Consider the following 18822-nt stretch of genomic DNA (forward strand, 5'->3'; position numbering starts at 1 on the left):
CATCTCTTCATCCACACACAACACAACACAAGGCACCACAGAAACACGCAATAGTGAATACATCCCTCCACATAAGGTCGAAATTAGGAAGGACATCGGCCGTAAAACAGGGTCAAGTCAACATGTGCTATACAATTCGCACTTGTGACCCTACTACGGTTTGCGAAACACGCCGGAAGGAAAATAAGTTAATACTAATATCCCACGAGGAAGAGCTTTTACTAGTTTCACTAATCAGCGAGATGTTTTCGTAGACTTATATCGCGTATGTACTCATTTTTCACGTTTCTCAAACATTAAAGTTATCGCAATATTTAACAACGTGGTTGTCTACAACGTATTGCTGTTTGTGCTGTTTCCTGGGAACACGCCGAGGAAGACAGCGAATGGAAGCAGAAATCGGACGAAAGCCAGTCATATAGTACTGCTGCGACATATGCACTCGCCCACCTGTGGTTTTTCCTAAAACGCTAGCGTTTCTCTTGAGAAGGGATTATCTTCTAGTCTTGAATTAGTAGGATACATTATTTGGTCTCTAAACTTAAACGATGGTATTAATTTTAGACAGTAAACCAGACGTGAGCTGCTGTTAAACGATTCCCTTGCCGAGAGGCAGCCATTCATGGTGTGCATTTGTCCAAATTCAGATCATTATGTAACATTACGATGAACAATGGCCCAGGTGTTTCGAGCAGGCCATCATTCACTTATATGGATCAAGAGCCTTCGCAATTACATCGTTTATGCAACGAGTGTGTTAGTACATGAGTGCAATCTGTATTCACCAGCTGCTTCGAGGTTCTCAACTCAACATAGTACAGACAGGAGTGGGCTTAAGAATGGTGGCTGCTCCGTTTTCATGGCCATTCGTGGGAGTGTAGGAAAACGACGAGGATAGTAACTCTCTGTTAAGAGGAAAAGAACAATAATGCTCTCTTATGACCCATCACTTTACTGTGAAGATATGATAGAGGTGGTGATGATTAAAGGGTAGATGAGGGTGAAATGTTCACAAAAAATTGTTTTCCTTATTTGGCTTAAAAAATACCACGTAGTTTAAATATTATAATACCAAAGTTTCATTGCTATATTCCAATTCTAAATGCGGGAATAAAATTAAATGCTTAGAAGTGTTACCGTGCCACGCCCTATATTTCACTACTGTCACTGAACAGGTGAATGAAATTCTCTGACCTGTTTTCCAGTCAGTGACCGGGTCAGGGATGAAATGAATGAAGCCCCCCATCTTGCGGCAAGGATAGGAATTGTGCCGTCTGCCGTAACCTGTCGCACTCCTTTGGGGCAATGATTAGTGACTGACAGATGAAATGAAATGATACTGGAGAGTGTTGCTGGAAAGAAAGATGACAGGGATAACCGGAGTACCCGGAGAAAAACCTGTCCCGCCTCCGCTTTGTCCAGCACAAATCTCACATGGAGTGACCGGGATTAGAACCACGGAACCCAGTGGTGAGAGGCCGACGCGCTACCGCCTGAGCCCCGAGGGCTTGTCACTGAACAGGTATTTGTATATATTTTGTTTTTCTGACGGTCGTTTGCAGTGTTAAAAGGCAGTGGTCAATAATATGGTAGATGAAATTTTCCGGTTACTTTCCGCTGAGAAGGTATCATGTGTTAAATGCATTTACTTTTTTTTTCTTTTTTTTTTTCTTGCTAGTTGCTTTACGTCGCACCGACACAGATAGGACTGGTCTTATGGCGACGATGGAATAGGTAAGGCCTAGAAATTGGAAGGATGCGACCGTGGCCGTAATTAATCTACAGCCCCTGCATATGTCTGGTGTGAGAATGAGGAACCACGGAAACCATCTTCAGGGCTGCCGATATTGGGATTCGAACCCACTATCTCCCGGATGCAAGCTCACAGCTGTGCAGCCCTAACCGCCCGCCCAACTCGCCCGGTTGTGTTAAATGAACATTGTTCCTTGTGAGATTGTTTATTATTCACACGTATATTATGCACGGTGCATTGGAATCGGGAGATTAATCAATTTTTCAGAAATGATTAGGTTGTGGACCTGACATGTTTAAGTAAAATATGTTCGCCTTTTAGTGTTCTATCACCTCCAATAGATCCGATGCGGATCCTACCTCATGACATTTGTCCTTATTTTTTTCGAAAACGAAAGCGTATTGACCTAAACTCTTAAACACGATTTACTGTTGAGTCTCCGAACAGGAACATTAAGCTCGTTGAAATCGATTGGACGCAGGGTCTGACCTCTCCTTGTAAAAACTAAGCAATTGCTGCACTGGAGACACTGATAAGTTTCAGTCCGTTGGGAACTCTAACATATTTTCAAATTCTGCTAGTAGGCCTACCTTGTTCATCATGGCTTCGGTAATTAGATATCTTTGTATATATATATTTCTTCTGACAACTCCAAAATGTCGTTTTTTCTTAGTATGGGCCGTCCTTTGCCTTCTTCAGTTATATTCTTCACACAGCAGAAAAAGCTTCAAACTTAAGTCTTCTACATGCCTCCATTTTGAAATTTTAGCAGCTGTTAAGAGGTTTAACACAGGGCTGCTGCCATATTAATTTAACACAAGTATTAAAAATTTGTTAGAGTTAACAATTCTTGATGAGATGATCATGTTGTTAAATTATGTGTTCAGTCTCCGTAACAGCAGTGTTAACACTTAATATTCGTTGAAGAAACGAAGAAACTGGGCCATAATATATTTATTTTTCAGTCGTAATTGAGTTCTATAGTGATTTTTCCTCCCCTGCGAACCATATGGCCTTGCCGCAGTGGGGAGGATTGCTCGTCCCAATGAAGCAGATGGTCGAACCTTATGTGCTACGATATCTGTCGAGAGACGAGACTAACGAATGGTTCGTCGAAACGGGAGTAGCAACGCTTCGAAAATTGCAAGGGCGGCAGTCGTAATAATTGACTGATATGGCCTTGTAACTGTATTTAACATGATTTAGCTATGTTAATACTGCTAAACAGCTGAAAGGAACGGTAAACTACAGCCGTAACTAACTCCCGAAGACATGCAACTGTCTCTGTATGAATGAATGAATGATGTACAGATGATTGCTTCCTCCCGCGTAAAATATTCCGGAGGTAAAATAGTCCCTCATTCGGATCTCCGGGTGGGGACTATACGGGAAGGTGCAATCATAAAGAAGATGTGAGTCGGAGCGTGGGATGTTAGAAGTTTAAATCGTTGCAGTAGGTTAGAGAATCTGAAGCCCGAAATGGATAGACTAAAATTAAATGTAGTTTGTATCCATGAAGGCCGTTGGCAGGAAGAGCAGGATTTTTGGTTAGCCAACTACAGAATTTGAATTATCAACACAAAATCATACACGGGAAATGCAGGTGGTGGTTTAATAATGAATGAGAAAATACGGCAGCGGGTAAGCTACTACGACCACCATTTATGTCAAGACAGACACCAAACCAGTGCCCAGCACAACAGTACAGGACAGGTCTACATGCATACTAGTTCAGCAGATGATGAAATCGAAATAATATATTAAGACAGAGGATATACAATATGTAAAAGGAGATGATAAAATATTTGTGATGGGACACTGGAATATAGTAGTAGGCCAAAGAAGAGAAGGCAATGCCGTAGGAGAATTCGGACTGGGACGAAGGAATGTCAGAGGAAGTCGGGTTGAATTCTGCACTGATCATAATTTTTTCCTTGCTAATAACTGATTCAAACACCACAAGCGACGGCTGTATACGTGGACAAGACCTGGAGACACAGGAAAGTATGAAATAACCTCATTATGAGTAGGCCGAGATTCAGAAACCAGGTGTTGGGATTGCAAGACCTTCTCAGGAGCTGATGCGGACTCTGACCACAACTTGGTGGTCATGAAATGTCACCTGAAGTTGAAGAAATTGAAGAAATTGAAGAAAGGAAGGAATACAAGAAGAAAGTATATAGATAAGTTGAAAGAAAAGAGTATGGGGATTGTTTCAAGAAACATGTTGCGCAAGGACTAAATGAAAAGGCTGAAGTAAACGATAGATGAAGAGTGGACAGTCATGAAGAATGAGATCAGTAGGGCTGCTGAGGTTAGGAAGAAAGGTAAGCTAAAGTAAGAATTATTTGATAACTCGGAAGATATTACACCTTATTGATAAACGGCGAAAATACAAGAATGAAAAAGAAATTAAGAGGGCAGAAAAGAATACAGGTGATTAATGAAGTAAATAGAAAGTGCAGGTTAGCTAAGGAAGAATGACTGAAAGAGAAGTGAAAGGTTGTTGAAGATTGTATTGTTGTAGGAAAGGTAGACGCCGCATACAGGAAATTTGAGGAAATTTTTGGAGAAAGGAAAACTAGGTATAAAGATAGAAGACAAGGCAGAAAGATGGCAGGAACATATTAAACCATTGTAGCAAGGGGAAGAAGTAGATGATAGGGTTCTGAAACAAGAAGAGGCTGTTGATGCTGATGACATGGGAGACCCAATTATGAGGTCAGAATTCGACAGAGCTTTGAGAGACCTAAATAGCAACAAGACACAGGGAATTGGTGAAATGCTCTCAGAATTATAGACCGCCATAGGCGAAACCAACATGACGAGGTTATTCCATTTAGTATGTAAGATAATATATGATACAGAAGTGCCATCCGATTTTAAACAGAATACTGTATAGACATACCTATCCCCAAGAAAGCAGGCGCTGACAAATGTGAAAACTACCGCATCGTTAGTTTAGCATCTCACGCTTGAACATTATTAACACGTTACATAGAATTTACAAAGTTTATTCCACCTACTCAATAATTTCAATGTCTATAAATACATTACAAAATATTATCAAGGGACTAGTTTCGACCCTATATGGGTCATCATCAGCCTAACTAAGATGCACTTATGGATTTGCCGAAGTCCTAAGTCAGAATTACATTGTGAAAATAAAATTTAAAAGAATGAACTGTGTATGTGATGCGATAATGAACATATAAAATGGTGGATTGATGAACTGTTATAGATAAAATAATGTTATACTGATGAGTGACTTTTTTTTAAGGATTTACGTCAATTTCAATCAGACTGTAAAAATAGTTATCATACAACTTTTACAATGATTATTAAAATATGCCCTTGTTAGTGAATACTCCAAAATACTCTAAAATGACGTTTTTAAAGTGCAATTTTAGGTACTTCTAGGTAACGATTTGTCGCACGGATTCACGGTTAATCTTTCAGTTCATCCGCTATCATGCGCACAGTTAATCGCCGATCGTTCGTGATTAATTTCCTCACCTTCTCAATGTTTTCGTCTGATGATGACCCATATAGGGTCGAAATTAGTCCCTTGATAGTATTTTGCAATGTATTTATAAACATTGCAATTATTGTACAGTATTGAGTAGGTGGAATAAAGTTTGTAAATTAAATGTAATCTTAATTCAATACGGAACCGATAATGAAATTTATAACCTTGAATTATTAACACGTATTATTTACAGAAAAATGGGAAGATAAATTGAAGCTGAGTTGGGGAAAGAACAATCTGGCTTCAGAAGAAATATAGCAACACGCGAAGCAATACTGATTTTATATCTAATCTTACGGGATCGAATTAAGAAAGACAAGCCCGCGTACAAGGCATTCGTAGATCTACAAAAGGCATTCGATAATGTTGATTGGACCAAGCTATTTGAGATTCTGAAGGCGATCGGGATCAAATACTGAGAAAGAAGAATATCTATAATTTGTGCAAAATTCAGTCTGCAGTGATAAGAATGGAAGGCTATGAAAAAGCAGCAGCAATCCAGAAAGGAGTGAGTGATGGTGATTATTGTTTTAAGAGGAAGTACAACTAGACAACCATCCTCTACACAACATTAATCAGGAAAAAAAAAAAAAAAATTCGGGAAGGGATCCGACATTCGAAACATGAAGGTATCGGCCAAAGAAAGGCAAGGGCCACGAAGGGCGTGAAAATGAAAGACTCCCTAGCCCTCACAAACCTAATAGCGTCGGGGTCGGAAAAATACAAGAGTTGATTAAGGAAGGTCGGATAGGATAGATGAAAGTGAGGAGCCTGGCACAAGTAAGTGGAAGCAATGTCAGGACTCAGCTAAGGGCCCCGTGATCGCCAATCCACGCTCCACAGTTCAGAGACTCTAGGGCCGCTTTTAGTCGCCTCTTAAGACTGGCAGGGGATACCGTGGGTGTTATTCTACCGCCCCTACCCACAGGGGAGAGAAAGGAGTGAGGCAAGGCTGCAGCTTGTCTCTTCTCCTGTTCAATGTTTTCATAGAACAGACGGTAAATTATTTTTTCAAGTTGCAAGTTACGACGCAGATAGTTCGTATAGGTCGCGCTTTACCTCGCGGCCGCGGCCTTACGGTAGAACCCAGCGTTTGCCTGGTATGAAAACGGGAAACCACGGAAAATCATTTTCATAGCTGCCGATAACGGGGTTCGAACCCTCTATCTCCCGAATGCAAGCTCACAGCTATGTGCCACTAACCGCACGGCCAACTCGCTCGGTGAAAGGAAATCAAAGAGAAAATAGCAAAAGGAATCACAATCCAAGGATAGGAAATCAAAACTCTGAGACTTACCAATGATATTTTATCTGAGCCGGTCCCGTGGTGTAGGGGTAGCGTACCTGCCTCTTGCCCAGAGGCCCCGGGTTCGATTCCCGGCCAGGTCAGGGATTTTTCCCTCGACCTGAGGGCAGGCTCGCGGTCCACTCAGCCTACGTGATTAGAATTGAGGAGCTATCTGACGGTGAGACGGCGGCCCCGGTCTCGAAAGCCCAGAATAACGGCCGAGAGGATGCGTCGTGCTGACCACATGGCCCCTCGTAATCTGCAGGTCTTCGGGGTGAGCAGTGGTCGCTGGGCAAGCCAAAGCCCTTTCAAGGGCGTTAAGTGCCGTGGGGTTTGGTTTTGGTTTTATTATTTTATCTGAGTCTGCAGAAGATCTGCTGAGTGATATGGATACAGGAGTACAAGGTGAAAATAAGTATAAGTAATGAAGAACAGTAGAATGAAGTCAGGTGATACACAGGAAATATTAGATTGCGAAGTGAAGTCTGAAAGGAAGGAGTTGAATATTGTTACTTGGATAGAACAATAACTAACGATGACAAAAGTCAGGACATAAAATGCACACTAGCACAAGCAAGGAAGTACTTTCTTAAGAAATGAAATTTGCTCACTTGCATATTTCAATCAGAAAGGCATTTTTGAAAACTTCTGGAGCGCGGCATTGTACGGAAGTGAAACATGGACAATAACTAGCTCAGAAAGAAAGAGAATAGAATCTTTTGAAATGTGGTGCAGAAGAATGCTGAAGGTGATATGGGTAGATGGAATCACAAATGAAGAAATACTGAATTGAATTGGTGAGGGGAGAACGACAGGGCGAAATTTGATCAGAATAAGAGATAAGAGATAGTTCAATTTTGAAGGTATCACAGTCAATATGCCTGGCTAAAAGGATTTTGAGCCGGATGTCCGTAGGCAAGGGGCCGAATCAACAAACAGATGAATACTAGATTTGCAATGTAATTATGTATGTGTGCACGTGTTTTAATACAGCCAATGAGATAGGTTGGTTTTATTATTTAATTTCAGTAGATTTAACTGTTGTTTGGAGGGACTACGTCCTATTACAGTAAATGTTAGGAAGCTTGTAAATGTAAATAACTATAAAGTACAAGTGGACCTGTTGCATGAGGTCACAGCTTGTTTTATTCAAAGTTTATACAGTAGCTGAGTGGTTAACGTCATTCTTTTTTTCAACTCAGTTTCTTGCTTTAGCCTCGTTTATTTTGTATTTGTTTTCCTTTGATGGTTTGGACGCAGTGAACGTCTCTGGATTTAAAAGTAAATGTAATAAGGATTTAAATTAAAGTCTGACAGGACTAGATTAATTAGATAATGGGATTTCAAAGTGTACGAAAACATGCCGTCACGTTTTCTTTGATTTATTGCATGAAGTGCGAATGAGAACACGTGGGATGGTGGAGACTGACTCCACAATTCTCTTAGCGTCATCTTCATGATGTTTTGAATGTAAACATGAGCGTGAATTAGTGATTGGTTCACGAGTTCCTCGAACGCAGTTTCGTATTCCAAGTTCCGAATGTTAGAATCAGTTTTCTTTAATTATTATTATTATTATTATTAAAGCGATTTTCTCAAGTTGTAAGAATAAGATATTTCAGTAACTTTCAGATTTTCAGACATGGTCTACAGTATGTCTATGTGGTTAAGTTTCAATTTCTAGTTATGGTATCAGTGGCGGCGCGTGACTTTCATCACTGGGGGTTCAAAAGAAGAAAAAATTGCCTCCCCCCAACCTCTCCTCTTCCCATCTCCGCCAGCTTCTCTTCCATCGTGGGCCGTAACCTCCTAAACTAAGATGCCATAAGTTCTAGAAAGTGATCAAATACAAGAGGAGCAGAAAATACGGTAGGCCTACATGCCGAGTTTTACCACATGCGAAATAAGAAATAACTGCTTCATTGAAGTCCGCAGAGTCTCGAACAAAGTTCCTTTCAATTGACAACATAGCAAGAGCAATAAGTCTATCCTCGGTCATTGTGCTGCGCTAGAAAGTTTTTATTCTCTTCAGGGTAGAGAAACACCTTTCTGCTTCCGATGTCATGGGAATAGTAACAACTATATTTAAAAGTTTTCATTGGTATTACCTTGCCGCTATTCTTTGCCTCAATGATTTTTGAGTTAAGTTCCTCTCCAAAAGGTAATTATTCCAAAGAAGCCAAATTAATAGGTGTTTAGTAAGTAATAATATATTTGGGACAAGATATTAATTGGAATTTGACAGTTTAATGCGACTTTTGGTAGTAACGATGCTTTTCAACACTAGCGCTAGTTACGTGTTCTAATCTCTGTTGCCTAGTCAAATTCCCGTAAGGCCAACAGATGGCAGGCACATACCCCAACCCCAACAACACGACTAGCTAGTCTTGAGACAGTGGCCTATTGCGCATGCGTAAAGAACAGAGATCCGTTTCTGCGATATCCTGGTCTTGCCTTAGTGCTGGCTTTCGTCCCACCGCACCTCGCCACTCCCTTCGCCTATGTACGGACGGAGAGATCGTCTTTGCAAGGGGGTTCATTCCAGACAAGTATCCAGCCACAGACCTTGCGCAGCTCACATGAATTGAAAGCCAGTACGAGTATATTACGGATAGAGGGACTTAGCAAGAGCTTCGAGATTGACAAGGGAGTTATGAAAATTACGTAGTTGAGTACAATTTGATATAAACTGGAGGTTCATTGCTCCATTGCGCTATACCAGAAACCGCCACTGTATGGTATTATTACAGAGTTGGCCATTTATAGTAAAGTTTAACTTTACTGATTTGTGACCAGCGCGGTGTTGTTCTCGTTTCTTGAGAGCGAATGTTAGACGACGTTATTTATATTTATATTCAGTTTTGGCAACTTTAGGACATGTGATATTTTGTGTGATGATGAGTAAGAGGACGCACTCCTTATTTTATAGGCCTGCATTTTCTTGTTTGAGTAACTTGCCATGGGTAGATTTGTGAGCAGCATGTGTTGGGTTGGACCTCGGATGATTTTGGTATTTGCTGCATTATTTTTGGAGACTGAATCTCTGTTTTTGAGTCATTCCGTCGCATGGTAGGCGAGCATGATGTAGGTTTCTACCGAGAAGTGTTTTATTTTAGCGGCCTACATTTCGTGTTGATTTTATTGGTTTTTGTCCATGTCACTACGGTTGATGCTGTAGACGAGATTTTTTTCTATCGCAACGTTTAGTTTTGACTTTTATTTTATGATATGACCGCGCGGAGGATTATTTGTGTCATGTAATTTTTTTTAGAGGCCAACGTTGAGTTAGCCTATGTGTTGAAGGTTACAGCCTACTCCATTTGGTGTCATGTAATTTATTTCAGGAAACCACGTTGATTTATGTGTGTTATTGTAAAGTCCACCAGATGATTGGTTTTGTGTCATATAATTTATTTCAGGAACCTACACTGAATAGGAAGTGATTGCTCAAAGTGTATATTTGTGTCCTTATATTTTCCATTGAGACTGTGAGCGAGTGAGAGTTGCATGAATGCAGCATGCTTTTTCTTGGTGAGGTCTGGAAAATATGAAATGTTTCTGTGCTTTGATTTGTGTATATTTGCTATTCATGTGAGTTTTATTGGTGTGTGTGGTTTCAATCCACAGTGGGTTTTTTGTGCTCGTGTGTTTAATCATGATCGAGGTGTATAATTATATTAGTACTGGTAGGATGTTTTACCACTCAGCATATATTTATTGTGTACGGTTAGATTCGTTGTTTTCTCCCCAACGCGCATTAAAACACATATTTTCTCTAAGGTTAGGGACCCCCACTGCAATGTCAAGCATGCAGGAAAGTGGAATACTCGTCTACAGTCGAAAGAATTAACAACGCACCAGAAGAGTGGTGCGAGCACGCAAGCCAAAGTGTTAAAGTGATAACATTCAATTTTTCCTTGCTAATGTGAAGTATGTGTATACGCTTGTTTATATTGTAATATATTTTGATTGTCAAGATGAACTCTATAAGCTGAGAGAATGATCTGAGTAATGTAAATTTCCTTATTACTTTTGATCATTTTTGCTATTTTCGTATTTTTTTTGTTTATTTTTGAATAAACATATTTTACTCTAAACTGACGTCTTGCTTCGCCTTGTATTATTTATAGCTATTAGTCGACCTCACCATGTCCATTTTAGTTATATGTTCCCCATCAAATCCAGGGTGCAAATATTTTAAAGATTTATATTTCATTGTTCGAACTGAGCACGCCTGGGAGCGGCTGACTAGTCTGGGGCAAATTACTGGTATCTTGAGGGTAGAAACGAGGACAGTGTCGAATGCAAAATCCTGCCCTAATGAGATTGTAGAGATAAGCAAGATGTTTCCTTTCCATTCTTGTTACACGCTCTTTGTTAACAACAACATAAACAACTAGGAAATTATGTGCACAACAACAGTATATTGTTTGGAGAGGTGGCTGAAAGGAGTTCAAGTGGTGCTAAACTTGGCCCATGGTTCGGGCAGAGAGGAAGGAGACCAGTCGCCAGGTGCCTGTCTCCCTAAGAGGTCCCCACCTCGACAGGAGTGGCCACATTCTCCATGATCAGAGACTAGGTACCAGGGCTCCCATGAGGACCATGGTATGCAGCAGGTCCTAGAATTTCTCATAGCATGGCTTGGTAACCGGCAAGACCCATGCTAGTCACAGCAATGCCTAGGACTGAACTGGACTGGCTTGGAATAGGTTACAGACTTGTAATAATGTTATTTGCTTTACGTCCCACTAACTACTTTTTAAGGTCTTTGAAGATGCCGAGTTGCCGGAATTTAATCCCGCAGGAGTTCTTTTACGTGCCAGTAAATCTACCGACATGGGGCCGTCGTATTTGAGCACCTTCAAATACCACCGGATTGCGCCAGGATCGAACCTGCCAAGTTGGGGTTAGAAGGCCAGCACCTTAACCGTCTGAGCCACTCAGCCCGGCTTACAGACTTGTGTATGATACCTGTTCTTAATTAATAATATTACCTGGACTACTCCAGCCTACATCCATGTGTTTGACATGGGGACAGACAGATACTTCATACAGTATCACTTTATTCCAATCTTTCCTGATGTCTCTTTCTCTCAGAAATAATAGCATATCAGAGGAAATTTATTTTGATATAACCACGACGCAGGGAGCGAGAGCTTCGGGGGCCTCCCTGGATGTGAAAAAGAGCGAGGTTGTGACGTTTCTCACACAGTATGTTTTTCTTGGATACAGTGCAAGAAAAATTGAGGTGGTGATTATTTCTAAAAGCTATTAATGTGTGAATTGAATAGATTTTTCAAGTATCTTCATGTATGATTCAGTTCCACAGTGCGGAGATTCGTTTATTGCTAACAGTTTTCGGTTAGTGAAATTTATAGTGTAATGGCAGTATTAATAGGGTTCAGTATATGCCATTAATATTCAAGACTTGTACCTCATTTTGGAACAACAGTCTGTATATTGTTGAGTGAGCTCAAGTTGAGATTATCAGCAATTTCATCAAAAGGAGAAGTCTGCTTTTGTTTGTCAATTTTTCATGGAGAAATCCTTGTGGCAAGTTGTTCCTCAGTTCTGTTCTATTGTTTTCAGTGAATATTACGTAGGATCCAACAGAGTACCAGATTTGCAGTTCATGAAGACCTGAGATGAGATTTTCATTTGCTCTACCATTACTATTATTTAAATTTGAGGGATCTCCTGGTGAACTCCAGCATCTATTTACTCAGATTTTCAGATACTGTAATGAATTGTTAATATGTATTGCCATGATATTACAATTAACACCCTAAGAGCGAGGCGATTATCAGTAATATTTTTCACATGTGATAGCAATTACTACAGAAATGAACTTTTTGCTCATAAGAAATCCTATTTTTTTTAAATTTTGGAAGCAATGTAGTCTTCTGCTTTTGATTATCAAATAATGATCACCGCTAAAATAAATGTTACCAAGGAATCCTTTTCCAAAATAGAATCAAATTTCTACATATAAATGATAAAGTTAAAAAATAACTCAGATAAATTAGAAGCTAATGATGCATTTCTTGCTCTGGACATATGCTCAGAGGAGTGAATAAATTTTGCTTCATCTGCAATTGGACAAACCACCTCACCACACCAAACCTTCAGAAGCTAAGAACACAATTCATAAAAGGAAATCTTAGTCGTCATGAAAAACATGTCTGATATATTTCCAGCAAAACACATTCAGTTCCTCAGGGTGTAACAGTATGGGGCGGGACAGATTCCTCAAGCGTAGAAGAAAATATGTTATCTTTCTTAAATAAAGTATTCAAAATGCCCTCCATTAGCAATGAATCGTGCAACATTTATCAGTGCATCAAGACTTTTTTTCTTTTACAATTGGCTTTACGTCACACAGACACAGATAGGTCTTATAGCAACAATGGGACAGGAAAGGGCTAGGTGTGGGTAGGAAGTGGCTGTGGCCTTAATTAACGTACAACCCCAGCTGAGTTTTAGATTAATGAGTTCTAACATGGAAATAAAAGTTACAGACCCATGTCTTCTTCTACGTGTGAGAAATATGTCCTGAAAATTTGGCCGCACCTTATTGTTACACCCTGTATTCTTGAATTATGAGTAGTAAATGTAGACAAAATAAAGTAATTCACAATACATTACTTAAAGTAATGCTTTATTTAAGAATTCTCTATACCAAAATAGAGAAAATCAGTTTATTTTAAAAAATTGTTACATTAAATTTTAACATTTTATTTAATAGCTAGTGAACAATGTCAGATACTACAAGTCTTAATAAATAAAAGATTTACAGATCATTCCTTATTTATTACCAAGACCCTAATGGATTTTCTTCCATTAAAAACACTGTGATAACAACAAATAATAAAATTAAATACATGCAAAATGCATCAAAGGAACCTTTCGAGCTCCATTTCTACTTTATTTTAAAAACCCCTGTACCTTCATAAAGGTCCAAGATGGGAAGATTGTGCAAATAGTAATAAAATTCCTTTTAAGGGGCTATTCAAGTCCTTTGCCTTTGATATTGGCTAAGGAAATTTAAACAAATTAAAGATTTGTGGCATTCTCAACCAGACAATCTAATGCTCTATTTTATTCTAATCCAAATGATGTATAAGTACACTTATTTTATAAGCAATTCACTGGAAATTAGTTTATTATTCTAAAACTGAACTGTTCCCAAATTGAATGGGTTTCTCTCCTTTTCCTAAAACATAGAAGGTTCACTTCAGAAGTTTAAAATTTAACGGATAATGCATTTTGATAGGAGAGAATCGTTCCTACGTTCATAAGGTACAAAATAATTTATTTGCTTAAATTTATCTGTCTTTGGTTTCTTTTTAACCTTCTTCCTGTCAGAGCCCATGAAACTCCATATTCGCAGAGTTTCATCAGTACTTGCAGTTGCTGGAAGAAGAAGAAAAATTATTATTCACATTTGACACAATCCTAACTGTAGATTACCAAGAATAACAGCCAAGGAGAGGTTACTCCTTTGCCTACAGTTACTTTTAAAAGACAGGAAATGTTAAGATGCAACTACAGTCAAAACCAATTATAACAATTCCGAAGGGACCACTTATTAACTCATTATAGGTGAGATGCACACACCAGTTGTTATTGCTAAAAATGTCATATCTAAGTTACAGGCTGCACACTTACATGGATAATAAATAGAATAAATTTAAAACTTCAAATAACGTAAGTGAAGTAAGTAAAGTATTGTATTTGCAATACACTATTTGTGGAGTGGGGCAGACTGAAAATTTTGTTCCTACGTTTACGAAGTATGTTCAGCAAAAACAAGTGAGGAAGGAAGTAGCAACAATGTAAATTGATTAATAATGTCTCACACAATCTTGGCTAATAAATGATGTTTTATGTGACCTTCCAAATTGTAGAAAGCGTTGAGTGTGATACACCCAGTTCCTTCACAACACTGAAGTTTGTTTCCCTCTTTTGTAATCTGCATACTATTTGTGACTTTTCTACAATTATAAATACCTTCCCTTTATTTTGATACATCTTCACAGTGATGCTTGCATTGACTGTTTAACAGATAGATTTGAAATCTACTGAAAACAAGAGTTTGAAAATAATCTTTACATTGTTTTCAGCATGAGCCTCCGTGGCTCAGGCGGCAGTGCGCTGGCCTCTCACTGCTGGGTTCCGTCGTTCAAATTTCAATCTCTCCATGTGAGATTTGTGCTGGACAAAGTGGAGGTAGAACAGGTTTTTCTCCAAGTACTCCCATTTTCCCCACCATCTTTAATTCCAGCAACACTCTCCAATATCATTTCCTTTCATCTGTCAGTCATTTATCATTGCCCCAGAGAAGTGTGACAGACTTTGGTGGCTTGCATAATTACCATCCTTGCCGCTAGATGGGAGCTTCATTCATTCCATTCCTGACACGGTCAAATGACTGAAAACAGGCTGTGAATTTTCATTGTCAGCAATCCCCAAACCGGTAACAAACAAAAATCAACACTGGACATTATAGTCTATACATTTCTCCGAAAAGTGATAATGTGCCATTTTGTATGATATGTCGTAATAAGTTGCATTTGAAGCTTGTTGCTGTAGGAGATTACTGAAAATTAGTTGGATAGAAATGGTCACAAATGAACAGGTGTTTAAAAGAGCAGGAGAAAGACGTTTTAAGGCACAAATAAAATGACAGCGGGATCATCTAATAGGCCATATAATTAGACATGATGGGTTACCGAAGAAAATAATAGAAGGTTCCATAGACGGAAAAATTATAGAGGATGACCAAGATTAGAGTACGTGACAAATATTAGATAACATGAGATGTGATTCCTACTACGAAGTGAAAAGGAAAGCAGAGAAACGTGGAAGTCCAGACCTCAATCCATTGGATTATTCACTGTAGCATAAGCTCAAAGCGATAGCATGTCAAAAATGGCACTGCAATATTGAGATGTTTAAAAATCAATCATGTCAGCTGTCAAAAATTTTTCCACAGGACACAATTCTTGAAACTATTAATAAGAGGCTTCAATCTCTTTGCCACCATGTTGCCACAAATGGTGATCATTTTCAATAAGAGTATGTTCATTCTGTAGCATTTTCTTTGTTTTCAGAATATACATGTTCAGGATGAACAAAAAATGTCGCACGTGGAGGTCGGCATGTGGTTCCTTGTTGAAATTCACGACAAAAGTTTATCTTGCGAAACCTAGTCTCACCAATAGGTTTAATAGAAATGAGAGTTAAGAAACGAGGCTGTGGCAACTCTGTAGCAGCGTGCAGCGTGGCCAAACACAGGTCGCATGAACTTGGTGCTCTGCCGGAGCTGTCTCATTAGGTCAGTGAGATGAGGTAATGCCATAAATATGGGTTGTGCAGATGCACCGATATTCAAGTGCGTTTGCGCCAATTTTTTTTTCAGTTAATGTATTAAATTGTATCCAGTGTACACCTCCACTATGCAATACACTATGTTCTGGCTACCACTACAGTTACCTTTATTTAAACATTCAAACATAACATGAACTTCTTACCGACGAAAACGACCATTTTGTTTCGTCCATGGCACAAATAAAGCCAATACATAGAACATAATAATGGATACAGTAACATCATCTCTATCCAATGCAGTACAAGGAAACACAATACAGTACAGTGGGTAGGCTACACTGGATTGCCCATTACGCTACGCACAATAATTCCATAGTGTATGTGTGACGTCCAGTCTTATCTTCACAGAGCCGGTACGTACACTTACAAGCAACGTTCACTTCACAGCAGATGTTGCACACCTGCATCCACCAGTGCCGATGCAGCACGCACACAAGCTATTAGATTTTTTACATCCATGGGTTGAGTACTATAAACAATGTTTCTTTAAGTGTCCCCACAATAAAAATCTAGTGGATTAAGGTCCGGGGAACGTGGAGGCCAGAACATTGGACCTCCACGACCAATCCACTTCCCTGGAAACACTTCCTTTAACCAGTTACGCACAGTCATTCCAAAGTGTGGTGGTGCACCATCATGTTGAAACCATAGCTGTCGCCGAACACCAAGTGGAACGTTTTCTAAAGCGTCCGGCAAAGTATTGCCCAGAAACATACGATAGCGGAGTGCATTCAACTTGTCCAGCAATAGGTAGGGGCCTAAAAGCACTCCTCCCACAATTCCAGCCCACATGTTTATGCCAAAGCATGCCCGAAAGCCACGTTCACGGGTGACATGTGGGTTGTAGTTAGACCAATAATGGCTGTTGTGATCATTGAAAATACCTTCCCGAGTGAAGCTACATTCGTCACTCCATATCACATTCTTTATAAAATGTTTGTTATCTTCAACTTGTTGCAAAAGCCATTCACAGAACTGTACTCGTTGAATGAAGTCTTCTGGCTGCTGGTGTTGAGTTAACGTGTAATGATATGGATGCAGTTTTTCGTTGTGCAACACATCAACAACCAGTGTTTGAGATACCTGGAACTGCCTTGCAATATAACAGGTTCTTTGCTGAGGAGATTGGTGAACGGCTTCAAGAATGTTGTCCTCTGTTTTTGGAGTACGTCTAGTCCTTGGACGACCTCTGTCCACTAGTTCTGGACGAAAATTACCGGTTTCCCTCAGGCGTTGCTCAAGGCGACGAAAAACATTCTTATCGGGATGGCGCCTTTGAGGGTACCATGCTGCGTACTAACAAGCAGCAACAGAAGCTTGGTTATCAGATACCCCCAACACTAAAAGCATATTGACGTATTCACCATTTGTGTACGCCATCAGGACGCCACCCTACATGCACTTGATAGGACCAGTTATGGTTGTGCACTGCGTGGTTAGTCGACTCCTGCATTCAGTTGAATGGAACACACTGTCATGTGTTCGGCTATTGTCATGTGACAACAGGCTGTCATACTTACAAACGCAGTTACACAACGGGAACTAGAGACCTGACGTCACACACACAAAAGAATAAAATAATCTGACATAGTTTCGAGCCATAGCTCCATAGTGCATGTGGGTTTGATAACCCAGCCGTCTACTCAGTGAGCTGCAATGGCAGGTATGGTAGAGTGGGATGATGCACATTTCTCTATTATATTCCGATGCGCTGCAGGATGTGACAGTGTTGCCAGCTTCTCGTTTTCGACTTGTTTTCCAACAGCAGCAGATCCGATTTGGTTATAGAAACTTTTGTCTTTCAAAGGGATGAGGAATTGCATGCTGACCTCCAAGTGCGGCATTTTTTGTTCACCCTGTATGTATATTAATGGGTTTGCATAGTTTTATTTGGTAGTTATATGCATTGAAAGTACTGATAGGACTTGTGGCAGTACTATGTACTAAAGAATACCTGAAGAGCAATAGATACAGGAGAAAGGATTATGCCTACACAAGATAATGAAGTTACATAAGAATAGGCGCAAGTGTAGATAGTAACAATGAGGCCACATCAAACATTTGATGTCCACAAGTATGGATCTTGAAGACCATGATGGAATTCTTGGAGGTAGTAATGACAATGTTATATATATTGCATCTCTACTCAGCTCAAAGGTATTGCAATAGTTGACAAAAAATTTAGGTATGGTTCCTCGGGCATGTAACATCAAATTGATTTCTGAGAGTACTAGCTTTTATTAGTACCACACAGACATCAATAATTTACACAAAGGGACCAGTTGCAAATGGAGCCATTCAGGAGGATATGATATAAGACTAAGGCTGTATTTGTACGGAGGCTGTTCTAGCTAGTTAACCGCACCCATATCTTTTGCACTTGGATAGTTATTGTAATGAATTTAATTATGAACATGGTTTAAAGAAATGTAACATCATTAATAAAAGCAAAGAATTTTTTTGCCTGCATGTTTGCACCCAGTACAAACTACATTCAAAGGAATCTACTTTGTACATACTTCAACTTGAGGGGATATGTATTTCAGTGACAAACAGCCCTCTGTCCTCCAATTCCCTTTTTCACTTCACCTTGTTCCAAGCACTGTGGGATATGTCCTAGAAGAGGGTATTGAACTTTGGCGTAGAGAGTCAGAAAACCAGAGAGAGACCTAGATAATGATGGTTATACTCTGTTTCTTCTTCTTCTTTTATGACCACATAGGATCACTTTAGTCAGTCCGTCGTTCAGGTCTCTTTGTAGGTTTTGTAGTAGTCCCTTGATTGAGTTTTATTGAATTCTTCTTCAATTAATTGGAGTGTGTCCTTATGATGTTGTCTTTTTATTCTTCTTAAGACTTGTGT

General features: G+C 39.5%; 1 protein-coding gene across 1 annotated transcript in view; it reads right to left on the reverse strand.

Moving 5' to 3' along the window:
- Window positions 1-13231: 13231 nt before the first annotated feature.
- Window positions 13232-18822, reverse strand: part of LOC136867365 (cell division cycle protein 20 homolog) — a 90409-nt gene continuing 84818 nt past the window's right edge. The window contains exon 9 of the mRNA XM_067144540.2: window positions 13232-13983. Within this exon, the coding sequence (XP_067000641.2) occupies window positions 13820-13983 (164 nt within the window). The 3' untranslated portion in view covers window positions 13232-13819. The remainder of the gene's footprint in view (window positions 13984-18822) is intronic.

Source organism: Anabrus simplex, chromosome 3 (assembly GCF_040414725.1).
Source record: "Anabrus simplex isolate iqAnaSimp1 chromosome 3, ASM4041472v1, whole genome shotgun sequence".
NCBI classification, from domain to species: Eukaryota; Metazoa; Arthropoda; class Insecta; order Orthoptera; family Tettigoniidae; genus Anabrus; species Anabrus simplex.